Consider the following 13319-nt stretch of genomic DNA (forward strand, 5'->3'; position numbering starts at 1 on the left):
GCAACATGTGACTTTTCCTTTGAGCAATGCCCAGAACCTAATATAATAGAAGAAACTTATAACTGTTTGAGATGACACTTCAAAAACGGGTAAGATTTTTCTACATGCTACAATGATTTGTCATTGGCACTTTTCATCAACGCTAACCGATGAACATTTCACTTAACAACATAATGAGAGATTATGAGATGATCTACAATGGCAGAAATTCTCTGATGCCCGCTTCCATTCTTAACCATTTTGACTGAGACGGAAACCATGCGATATTCAACGACCTAATGAAGGCTCGATAACCAGAAAAAAACTATTTTCAAAGCCGTACTTGCATAGATGAGCCCCATAGTAGACGATTATAAGTCCTTGATCAGTGGAAAGTTTCAGAGAGCACCTCGACTTCATTGAGGACAATACGACGCTTGATTCTGTATCGTCTCAATAGGAAAATACTGCTCTCTTGTAGTTCTTGGAATTGTAGCCCACTTACCAGGCCAAAAATATTTGTTAAAGCTAAAACTTCAGCTTATGTTCAACGGATTTTATAGTACTCATTCTGCAAATTTCCAGGTACCTCAGTTCACGGAATCAAGAACCGGCCACATCTTACTTCAGCTTCATGTGGGAAATATTTTCCCGTATATTCCCTCAAGGTAGGATAACGAATAAGGGTCAGGTGAATCACTATACAGGTGAATGCCTTTTACTGCACCTATTTTTGGTGCTTGAACATGTAACTAAGATTAGTCGTGAATCGTCCTGGTAAGTAAAAATAGTACGCCAGGAATGGTATAAAAATACCTCCCTACTATGTAATAATCAATCTATTCAATTTATTAGAAATCTAAAGCAGTCAGAGACAGTTACAGATCAAGAATTCGACGCTATCAATGGTAGACAACGGAACATTTTGCTAGACTGCCCCGTAATGCTGATGTCTTAAGTTAGTGAAAAATGTTTGCTACCCACTAAGACTACAAAGACAAGCGTGTAGATAAGAGATGATAATATGGAAAAAAGTTTACATCGTTAGACTACTTTGTTCTAATTCTCATATAAATTTACACTCCAGTATGTTGGATCTTAAGTCTCTGCATAATCAAGGTGTTCAATAATCTATGAACGCTCGGATTGGATGTTGGTAATAGCTCTCCTCCAATATACCTGGTATTCTTTCAGTGCAGTCCATCAAGATTCTCTCGATCTACTGTCATGCCGTAAAGCTATTGGGCTCCATACGGAGCAAATGCAACAACGAGTTACTATAGATTTCTACGATGGTGCTTTGGAAAGATGATAATACTTCTGCTTCATTGTTCAATCTCTTTCTAAACGGATAAGGTGGAATGTACTTGTAAACTATGCATCTATTTACTTGTATTCACGCTAACGTAGTCAAAAATATCTTTCTTAGCTTTAATTTTAGGGCCGAATGGGCGCCTGTATGTGCTAATCGCTCGCGTTCAAATATCAAATCTAATGAGCCGTTGAACTTTTCGGTTAAAGCCTTTTTACGTGGGAGAAAAAAGTTGTACGACGTGTTTTGATAGCGTGTGGTAATTAAAGGCATGGTCACCTAGGTGTTTAGACAGTGAATACTGACATAGATAAAAAAAAAAATGTTTGAAATGTTGTAAAGACGACGAGTTGCCGAGATGGCCGAAGTGGCAACCCGTACTACCTCAAGAACAGTTACCCTGGTTAGTAAAACATGTTCGGACTCGTTGGCGTTTGACTAGCAGTTGGGAGTTCTGTGAGATTATAGATTGACCTGATGGGGCTGCATGTTCATCATAAGATCTACACTTGAAATTGATCTAGAAATATTATAACAATTTTTATGAAAACACATTGTCGGTATAATTTTCTAAGGTAGCCAGCTAATCTTTGGGATATGTTGTAATATAGGTTCGAATCCGGACGTGGACGGACTTCGTTTCGTGCTGGGAGTCAACCGTCCGGTGGAACGCCTAATGGCAATACCGGGCGTAAAACTCACAATATAATACATTGCAGTTCAGTGTAACCTTCAAATCTCTGTTTATTAACGTCCGGAACTGATTCTCTGGCCGTCTGGATCTAATAGGAAAAAGTTGAGGGTAAGCTAGTAAGTGGTAGTAGTTACTAAAGGCGTTCACTAATTAGTTGGTACACTTTCAGGTGAATCAAAACATCAGCGCGATTGGTTCAGACTGTGTCAGTTAAGTTTTCTTTTAAGTATATCGGTTACCTTCATGACATTCCTCAACTCGGAGCTCACCTCGTCGATGGCAATTAAAAAGAACGAAGATTTCATCAATGACTATTCAGATATACTACGCTTCAGAAAGATGCAGATCTATGCTGAAGCAGACTCCACTCTATCAGCGCTTTTCACGGTACGTTTAAAGTTGTCCTTCTTTTTATTCTATTCAAATTGTCCTAACCGTCGTCGTTCCACTTGAATAGTTGTTGGCCGCTACTTCCAAGACGTCTAAGACCGCTATAGTTGTGCTACGCTTATCTCAAGAACTTTTATATAAGAAATGCGAATCCTGTTGGATACCTTGTCGGCCTATCCGTTACGTCTAACTTGTGTGTCCTTGACATTATACTGAGAATACTATTATTCGTTTTCAAGCATAAAGGATTCATAATTATTTTTGGCTAAACGTTGAATTTATTTCAGAAAGCAAGTACCGACCTTCTGAGACGGCTGTCGACCCGTTTAGTTCCTGTGAGAGGTACTTTTCGATATGGACCGGAACTATTCTCACTTATAAAAAAGGTCTCGGAGAAACAAGGGGTTCTCGTCGGTAGCGAACATATGGGTATCTCCTTCATGCTACAGGTATGGCTATGTAGAGCTAAATGCAGGTAGCATGCGGCAGGTGTAGGGTTTGATTTCAACAGTTGGACAAAATAGCAGTTGTGGAAAAACGCGTCAGCGACATGTCCAGCAACATTTTTTTGTCACTCTAATAGTTGATATCAATGCGCGAAGTAAGCGGTCGTGTTGTTGATGTTGCGCCCTACCTAGAAGTACTAGTTAAGGTACTAGAAATGGCTATAGCTCTAAATGCATTTGTGTTTTCATTAGTTATCTCCGATTAGATTAGATAGAGAGCGTATTAATAACACAAGGTTTTAGTTCATTCACCAAAGTTAAAAGGAGATGATTTTTAATTGACAAGTTACATTAGTTTTGGCTCCCGTCACACGCATTTACGACTAAACTCGATTTTGTTCAGAAATACAAACCGGAGCAATTTCGATGCTCAGTTACTTTCTGATATTACGCAAATTGACGGGCGTCACTGGACACTATTTATCGAACGAAAGGTTTGTTGTTAATTATCAGCTAGACTAGCTTGAAAACTTCCTTTGAATAGCTAAAAAAAAAAAAAAAAAAAAGTCAACTAGCGACGTTAATTATGTAGCGTACTAAATGCTAGAGGTCACATTAATTTTAGAAAACTGAGCTCATTTTACATGTGACGTTAGACATTACACATGCCTGAATGCCAGTGTCACATGGTTTTTCATGTAAATGTCAAGCGCAATTATTGCAACGTAAATCCGATTTCAATCATCACTACCTGCTTATGCAGGAAAATCTGCATGACCATGTTTAAGTGAGCCCGACGAGCAAAACTTATTTGTTTTCAAGCGTCACCAACGAGGATTGGCGTATCTGAACAATAGTCTCGTGCACCAACGACAATTGGTCATTTTAAATCGCTAGGAAATTCAGTTTCTCCTGTTCGTAGAAATTTCGCAAACGAGAAATTCAGCTTATAGCAGAAAAGTAGCAAAAAACATTGTCCTAATCCTGGAGACGTTTATGAAGCCCTTGCGCATTTTGTTGCAGCAGAACTAATCACTAAATACGAGCAAAAAAACGGCGGTGATCGATACAATCTCCTAATACTTAGTTCTAAAAAACGTACAATACGGAAATTGTTTATTGCTATTCGTATAACTAAGTAGAAGTTTCAACGCAGAGCTTAAAGGTCTTCGGTTACTGCCCCAAAACGATGGTGACCACAAAGGGGTTTGGACTTCTCAGCGGAGACATTTTCTTGTCACGCAGTTTGCCTTCGGAACTGACAAGAAACATAAATAAGGGGTGAGCATATCACTTAATTACATGAAGTAATAATTTGTTTTGAAGAGATCATTGTTTATTATTTGATATTTATTATTCCTTTTTCATTTGCTGATACTGTATTGCTTTTTTTCCTATTCTACGATACTGTTGTTACCTATTTCCTTGAAGCACAAGGTTGTGACCTGAATTTAGACTAACAAGAACCGGTATATCAAACAAGAAAAAGGGGTTGCCGACAGCGGTTTTTGCCACCGTGAAAAAGCTAGCCTAGAAAATTTGTACAGTAGAAAAGCGGAAGCCAAGGGTGCGAACTTATCAAGCAATTATCTCCCTTCAAAAGTGAGAGAGTGCTCGTTTTATTCACGAGTCTAGCCAAGTTCATTTTTTAGGCCAAAAATTTGGCATTTGAACGTACTAAGCCGTTTCTGGGTAAAATTCTTCTAAAAGCCAGTAGAATTTTCGTCGTGCACGCCATGTCAAAGAAGCTGTTGTTTAGTACCAGACATACCTATTTTTGGGATCTAAATTAAATTATTATGTTTTATAGATGATGATAATAATATGATGAATAAAATTATGTTGGTAACCTTATAGACAAATGTGCCCAGAGAAAAGGAACGCGTGTAATACTTCAAAACATCCATGCACAGTTATGACTACACAAAGGAGCATACAGCACGAACTGCAGAACTTTTAATCGTCTTAAAAATAGTGACGGTTTACATGGCAATGTTACACTGCGACTTTGGTTACACGTTTTCAAAGGAACCCATATTTTTACGACCCTCTACGATTGAAGTTTGACGTCCGGCGTCTCCATCACACAGCTAAAGTACACCTATAGTCGGATCTTTATATATATATATTTATATTTTTCTAACTTTATACAGAATAGTTAATAAATATTTATTGGAGTCTTAAGAAAATCCACTAATAAAAAAGAGACTCCAATATTACCTAGGCTATACCAATAACAGGTTGCCTTCATAAATATTGTAGCAAGACGTGTAAGACTTATCGGGTCCTTACCTAGTCATTCGAATACCTAGAGATCTCGTCAGCCAACCTAATTGGCAACGTTTCAATCGACTAATAATGTTTGATCATTGTCTATAATACAAGGTAACGATGATAACAAAAGAACGTTTATATTCTAATTTCAGAATACATATTTGCCGAGAATCGAACCTATATCGACAGAAATTACTCTGGACAGTACATAACTATTACAAATGTATGGCTTTCACGTTCAGCAACAAAGATGAACCCAAGGTAAGAAACAGTTTTTCCGTTAACTCGTCGAGTTGTAGGTGAAGTATATAGGGTGAAAATATTTTTCTAGCTACAACTAGTAGTAGGCATAGACGGTCTATTCTGAGGAAAGTGTACATTTTTTTTTAATATAAAATACCATCCACTGTTCAATGATCGTTAACGTGCGGTTTCGTGCCCAGCTACCAACCAGCTCGTTATTTACTTTGAGCAGGCTGGCCTAATCCTTTGTACCGCACACACTTCATTAGAAGACTGTGCCTGTACACTGTGTGTGTACAAATTACCTAAATCTTTGCCAGGTGCATATGCAAGCTGAGCATAAAATAATACAGTTCACTAATACACGACGCTTCATATGCGTCAGCTCCGTAAGAGAAACGCTTATTGGACAGTGTTGAGCACCTGTTGAAGGTATGGGCCCGCGCATCGTCGGCGTCAGTCGTTGTTTTGTTCCGTATCTTAATCATTCACCCTTCTTGCTGTTATTCTAACAAGCCGTTCTAAACCAAGAAGACGCTATAATCCTAAAGCTATTGCAATGTCTTCAACCTAAATCTAATAACCAAACGACTCTAAACCTACAAGTAGGTATAGAGTCATTTGGCGCTAGTGTCGATATATATTTTTAGGACGGAACGTGAATTGTGCAAAAAACTAGCTTTTCATTATAATCTATAGACAGCTGCACACTGTGCAGGCAACCTTTCTATGGATGTTCCTCTCTGGAACAAGAGTAAGCAAGCGTCAGCCCGGGCTGTTTATGATTAAAATCATTGGGTTTAATTCAGAATTTTGTGTCACCTACGCTTGTCAGCTCGAGAACGAGCGATTTAATACACACACTGCAACCCCTTTTTTTCTTACACACAAATTTGCTTATCAGTAATAGGAGATACGCTTTTACGCCTCATGTTTGTTAGTGAGAAAATTTACCTGTCCAAACAGTGATATTGAAAATGTGCTGTTCAAAGTAACTTAATCCACCATATATTCCTCTTGTACATTTACTTACACCTTACCTAACTTCTGCAAGTAAAAGGGGCAAAATACATAATCAACTATAGTCATAATGCTTTCGTCTTTTCATATTGCCCGCAATGAGGCTTCTGCTTTGACAAGTTTTTTGACAGAAAACATAGTTAGGGTAATATCTTAGTACGAATCAGGCACAACATGAATACAATGCATACATACAAGTTACATACTATCAGCTATTGTTGAATTCGTTTTCAAGGTTGCATACTGAATTATCGGTTCGCCTACACCTTGCCCGTGAAAATACCTCTACCTGAAACTGTGTGTTCAATGATCAGCAGCGTAATATATTTGTCTCGTGAGCTTCTGTAGTAGGAAAATGATTTTAAGTGCTAGGCGAGTAACAGCTTACAGCCTACTGACAAGGTTTGCCATTATATTACTTTTATGCGATCCTTCGTCCAATGGGGTCTACCAGCGACGTTGGGCTGGCTTCTATCGGCTTAATGTTAGCTAGGCCTGTAGCGTGCGACTCTCTCTTCGTGCATCCTTGAACGTTTCACAACATGAGTTCGCGGTTTTTCTGCCATGAATTAGCCGTTTTTGTTTTTTCTACTTTCTATTGAAATACTGTCATTATCTATGGCTTTCTGTTATTTGGATGGTAACCTCGGGATACGAGAGATAAAGCCATAAGAGGCAATATCGGCATCATGTTGAGATTTAAATAACTTACCTATTAAGAGGCTACCGAGATTTTGAAATGCATAATAATTACGGGAGCAATATTTGTATGGTCGATGGCAAGGAGCCTTTACTGTATCTCCTGCATTTTCGTGATCGTTATTTTTATGGTGCGATACTAAATGTTATTAGTTTACTTCTGTTTACTAATGTCGACTGCTTATCAATGTTTACTAATAGTCGATAGTTGACTGTATACTTCAGTTGTACCGGGTAAGCTAAGATTCATAAAACTGTAGTGAATAAGGCGTGCACTAGATCACCAAACAGGTTTTGAAATTGTGAGCAGAGGAAAACAAGCATCTCTATGTCCATTTGTCTGATTGCTTTCCCTTGCTAATTTGTTTAAGGTGGGCAAGTATTGTATTTCTACATTTACCAAATCTGAGGGCTAACGCCCATGAGCTTTGAGATGGACTGACTTCCACCAAAGCTCTCGGCTATGCGTTGTATACTCTCGCAGAAGGCCTTTCATTTTTTAATTGAAAATTTACGACCTTCAATCTATATCTTACATTGTCAAGCCTGCTGTTAAGGGCATGCTCTGGTTTTAAATCGGGCAGAGACACTTTGTCCTTTCATACGGCAACTAGCCACATGGAGCAATGTTTAATTGCAGTATCGGGCGTAAAAACTCCGAACAATTAGGTCTCGTGTGAAAGACTAATCTACTTGGAGATGATCTCCATTGCCAACTGTACCGTTACAATAAGTCCGTAATCTGTCGGTACACGAAAACTTCCGCACAAATTTCAGGCTGGAATCTCCACATGTAGGAAAGCTTTAAGAGTGCGTGAAAAAATCCCAGCCAAATTTTAGGATAGAATGACGATATGTCTAGGTTCTTCCACTTGTTTGCCCATCTGTCTGAGGTACGATACGAGGCCGTATGTTGTTTCCCGCCGAAATTGTTTGTGTCTCTACGTTAAAATTAATTATTTTTTAGAAATAGCGTTGAATCGCATACTGGTTAATGCCTTTATTGCAATCAGTTCTTATTGCAACCTTGTTGCAAATTATCTGCTAATTCAACACCGTACCGATGTCTAGTTGAGCTATATTATAGAGATAACTTTGTTACGGCGAAAGTTACGGCAATCCTTAAATCATGCATAACTTCTATTTTCGTATAATTAATCTGCTGCATCCCAAGCGTTATCTAGTGCGATTCGAAAAAAAAAATTTCTAAACTATATTAACCGGTCTGGTGGCGCGAGGAAATGCTCTGTTGTCTATATTTTATATGAATTCAGCGTGATCTACAAATTAGTCTTCTCTTTTATCTAATGTATTGAATTAACGAGTGCCTTTGGCAATGCTATTCATGTAAAACGGCTCAAGCCCGCTCCAGAGATATTCGCTAGTATAAAGTTACAAGATAATAAAAACTACGCCAGTGTATCTAAAGCATATCTTGAGGCCATACGTGACAACTTTTTTCCTGATGTTAGGGGTCACAGCTTTAAAAGTGCCAACACTAAGAAATTTATTTCTCAGAATATTACGATAAGACTAGATAGTCCTGCTGGGCTTATGTGGTGATAGCCTGTGTTCTAAATACGGAACAGTTCCGTAGAAAACTTTGTCATTAATGGGCCACTCAGTACACCTGGGTTCTGCGCGCACTTTTTAAATTTTTTGTTCTAATCAAAATGCTTCCCAACGGCTGTAGCTGCATCGTCAACTTATTTTTGTAAAAAATTTCCAGTTGTCGTATTCTTATGGACAGTAACATCATAGAATCGGCAAAAAAAAAAACTGCAGTGTGACCTTAGAACGTATTTATGAGTACATTACGTTATTGCCCTTTGAAATTGAACTTAGGTTTATTGTTTTCGCAGTGATGTATTAATAGGGCCAGATGAAGAGATAGAAGCTTCGTGCGAATACTCTAAGGCCTTTGGTATTAACAGGACGTTTTTAAATGATTTCAACTTTAGTTAGGATAGCAACAATCGGACCTGACTGACTTATCACAACCAGTTATTCGGCCTTCTTTAATCGAGGTAGCTTTTCACATATATTACATTTGTGTAAGGGATACCTGCCGAGTGTTTTTTCAGTAAGAATTTGTAAGGTTGTTCAGCTGTGTAAAACAAATATTAATGCCCATCATCCCTTAAGAATCGGAGCCTCGAAAAATAGTATACTAGCTAAAGCTATACACCTATACAATGATCTTTAGCGGAGCTTGGACGCTGTTAATACCGTCGATACTATAAATTGCGCAGGCCATCAAAAGAGTCGAAGGTTGTGTCGGCGTGATTCTAATGAAACTTAGAAAAACATATATATATATGTATGTATATTGGATTATAGAAGAAGCAGCGCACCGTTACCCTCAGAATGATAGTACCTGATTAATGAGTCCTTGCGTGTGTGCATTATCAAGATAGATCTTGCTATCAAATAGTAACCTGTATGTTTGGATTTCAGCCATTATCTTCGGATGACATACTTGGCAGTTTGGTATTGCTTGCGATCGGACTTGGAGTGTCTCTGGTAGCGCTTACGGTCGAGGGTATATCTCGTACAATCATCTATCGAAAACGTTCTACAACTACACGTTGTCTAACCCAAGAAGTGGTACAATGAAATTTCACGTATTTCATAAAAGTATAGACATTTTTTTCAATTTAACTGAATTAATAACATTATGAGTTTCTTACCCCTTTCGATCTGAATCACTTAGACATAATACCATTAAATAAATCTTTATTAAATAAAAGAAAAATCGATACAATATTGAATGAGTAACCATGCGAAAGCATTGTATACGCCGCAATAAGAAAGTTCTTCTTGAGAAAAAAAAAACCAGAGGAAAGAAAAACGCTTTACTTGTCTGCTTATAATTGCACGGTATAAAACGAACGAACATGATATTACAATATTATTCAATAAAATGATGTAACCCGATAGAGTATTTATCTAATTCTAGAGTATACGCTTTAAAATTATCGCGCTAAATGTGAAACAGAAGAACACGCAACAACAGAAAGACCTTGGATTCATTCAACTTTAAGGTTTCGTCTTCGAAGCTTGAATCAGTGGGTCTCGAGCTTGAAGTTTCGCCTTATATAAGCAGTTGAATGTCAGTTGCCTCGCTCAGACTGGCGCTAAGATGCTTCCCCATTTCTGCGCGGCCATGAAATATATCAAATTGAATTCAAAGTCGCTTTCGCCAATGACTAGTGAGTCAACGTAGTGCATGTATTATACTCTGTTTACGTACAATGCACTCACTTTATAGCTTCAGAAAACTCTAATCGGATAGCCTGACGTCTGTAGTAAGCAAGCAGAACAACGTACGCTAGGAGGATTGTTTTGTTGCTACCAATTGGAAAAGTGATGGCAAAATGATCTCTCGAAAACCGGGTTTAAAAATAAGGCAGTCCGTTATTGATCAAGTGGACCAAGTGGAGCAACGGTGAGTGATGCAATTTGCTGACAAATATATTTTTAATCGTAATCGATTTCGTATCGACGTATATCGTAAACGTATCGACGACACTGTGCTCCATATTATCGGCATAAATCTACGAACACGCAAGAAGCTATGGTAAAATCGATAGAAAGGCAAGTGCGAGCACAGAGCGTCGCGGTCTATAAAACTGAATAATAGTCGACTTGTCGAGACACCATCTCAGCGATATTAACTAGGTGGACACAGGAGATACTGCAAGATTTTCCATTTTCCAAAAGGTCACGATACTTCCGAAGTTACCTTCATAGGATCGTTAGTATCCAGATGCCAACGTATGTTCAATGAACGACGGATGAAAGCGATGACCACTTAATCCTGGAAGTAAACTGTAACGTACAATGACTGCTGATCAGCGATTGAAAAGTAAGCTAAAATACATAACATACTCCGCGATACGCGAGAACGTTCGCATACAAAAGGGCAATGTCACAGAAATACTTAGCGGAAAGATGTTGTAGGCACTTCGAAAGTTCAGTAAATCGAGCAGGCAACGAGTTTGACTCACAAACGAAAAGGGGCGATCTTTGTATGCTATTAGAAAGAAACATCGTACATCCAGACGATGCCGCTCTGTCGTAAGATAGAATGACTAAACGGGTTATTCACGACTCCAATAAAGGTAAGGTGCATCTAAAAAAGTAGGCCAATCAATACGGTAGGCGCTTGCCATCTCTTCGGCAGAAATACTATTTAATAAAAATCTGACTTGGTTACAAGTGAAGCTTAAGGAAGCGGGGACTTTCAACTTGTGTATACAGAGAGTAACAGAAATAACCAAAAAAAAAAAAAAATTCGGAAACTATATACATTTTTTATTTAAAAAAATTCGATCAATAAAATATGAGGTACGTACATGGTTTATTAGAGACAATGCTAGAATTTGACTATGAATACCAGCAACCCGTTAGACCATTTGTTCTGTCGATGACATTTCAAGTGAATTGGCCTCGTATTTACTTCACTAAGATAATATCAACTAAGAGCAATATGGAAATGTCCAATTAGTCCGGAGTTATACGCCATTTCCCGTTTTAATTCGATGTAGATCATTGATGATCGCCCCTGTGGCGCAGCAGATCAATGTGAAACGCTGCTTCTTAAGCTGGGGCTATAGGTGTTTAATGATTATACGAGTGATGAGCACAATAATATACAACAAATGAATTTCGAGGCCACTTTTGAAAGTCTCCTGATTTTTCTGCATGTTATCGAGCTCCAATGATTTACGTAGTACCGTAGCAGACGACTGCAGACTGTTAACTATCGCAGTAACTTGCCTTGTCTGCATAGGTTCTGGTAAAAGAACTTTTTGAGAAAGCAACAGAACAAAAAAACTTCAGAATCGAAATTGCTCCGATTTGTGTTTCTGAACAAAATCGAGTTTGCAACAAAGTACACTTAGTCGTAAATGCATGTGACGGGAGCCAAAACTAATGTAACTTGTCAATTAAAAATCATCTCCTTTTGAATTTTGTTTCCTAATGAACTGAAACCTTGTTTTATTAATGTACTTTCATATACACACGTTTTTATCTAATCGGAGATAATTAATGGAAACACAAATGCATTTAGAGGTATAGCTATTTCTAGTACTTTAACTAGTACTTCTAGGTAGAGTGCAACATCAACAACACGACCAGTTACTTCGCGCATTGATATCAACTCAATGAGACCATTTACCACAGCAAAAAACGACACTAAACATACAGGCTATGGAATTTTGTGTTTTTCCATATCTAATATTCGGCCTAATTATGACAATTAATCTATACAAATACCTACAACTGTACATACCCACACTTACAGCACAAGTACAATAGCCATGATACGCGACAAAAGCGACCCATCTTTTTTCTGAGACCTCCTTTTTTTTTTTTCCAGTCCGTGTGCCCCTTACAGGAAGGAGTCGACAACCGTTTTAAAAGGAACTTTTCAGGTCGTGCTCCGTAAAATACATAATTGTGGGTAAAAATATGCTTTAATTAAAGAAGTAAGTTTGTTGGTTGAGTGAAACTTGTTCTTACACTTACATCACGTTTCAGTTGTCTATTAATTATAAATTAGTAGTAACTGGCAGCACCTTATTACAGTGCCGCCATTTCCTAAACTTTAAGCAAGCCAGCTGTATTCCTCTCAAACGTGAATATATGGAAAATATGTATTGCTCTTTTTTCATGGGTCATGCGTTATGCTTATTACTTCTTATTCCGAACATTTGCCCGCTAACATGGCTTAAAAAATGACCAGGCGTTTCTCGGAATCGCGCCAAGACCACATTCATCTCCATAACTGAATCCTTATTTTGGGTTCGTGTTGTGCAAATACTCTTAGGTCTCCAACGAGAATATACGATTATGAATTTCGGCTTGAAACCGCAAAAGTGGCAAAGATGATCGACATGCTCCAACATGTCATTCATTGCAGCTTGTTTTTAATCAACTGACTACTGAAATGCACAACAGATGAAAGGGCAGATTTTTTTTACAAGTACACGTCAATCGACGCAGCTTTTCACGCTTAGGTTCATTTTCGCAAAGACGCTTCGTTTCTTTGCATAGAGCTCTTTTTATTTTTGCATTAGGATCAAATATCGGTGCCTTATTATCTCATTGGAAGGATGCTCCAAGTACTAAGCGCAGAAAAACTGCCCCAAAAAAAAAAAAAAAAATATATATATATATATATATATTCAACCACAGTTTACCGTCTTGCCGTTTTGCTCACCATCGAGTTGAATCGATGCTCTAGTTTTTCTCG

General features: G+C 38.1%; 1 protein-coding gene across 1 annotated transcript; it reads left to right on the plus strand.

Annotated features, from left to right (window-relative positions):
- Nucleotides 1–592: 592 nt before the first annotated feature.
- LOC111269110 (uncharacterized) lies at nt 593–9944 on the plus strand. The gene is made up of 6 exons (XM_022848480.1): nt 593–647; nt 2155–2372; nt 2663–2824; nt 3978–4102; nt 5248–5356; nt 9515–9944. The coding sequence occupies exons 1-6, from the start codon at nt 614–616 to the stop codon at nt 9671–9673; spliced, it is 807 nt and encodes a 268-aa protein (XP_022704215.1). The 5' UTR covers nt 593–613; the 3' UTR covers nt 9674–9944.
- Nucleotides 9945–13319: the final 3375 nt, after the last annotated feature.

The sequence above is a fragment of the Varroa jacobsoni genome, unplaced genomic scaffold, assembly GCF_002532875.2.
Source record: "Varroa jacobsoni isolate VJ856 unplaced genomic scaffold, vjacob_1.0 scaffold_1355, whole genome shotgun sequence".
Taxonomy (NCBI): domain Eukaryota; kingdom Metazoa; phylum Arthropoda; class Arachnida; order Mesostigmata; family Varroidae; genus Varroa; species Varroa jacobsoni.

Bases quoted from the DNA above. Each gene is read 5' to 3' on its own strand.
- LOC111269110 (XM_022848480.1), top strand. From the start codon at position 614: ATGTGGGAAATATTTTCCCGTATATTCCCTCAAG. The intron at 2,373-2,662 runs GTACGTTTAAAG...AATTTATTTCAG, and splicing joins CTCTATCAGCGCTTTTCACG to AAAGCAAGTACCGACCTTCT. The intron at 4,103-5,247 runs GTGAGCATATCA...TTCTAATTTCAG, and splicing joins ACAAGAAACATAAATAAGGG to AATACATATTTGCCGAGAAT.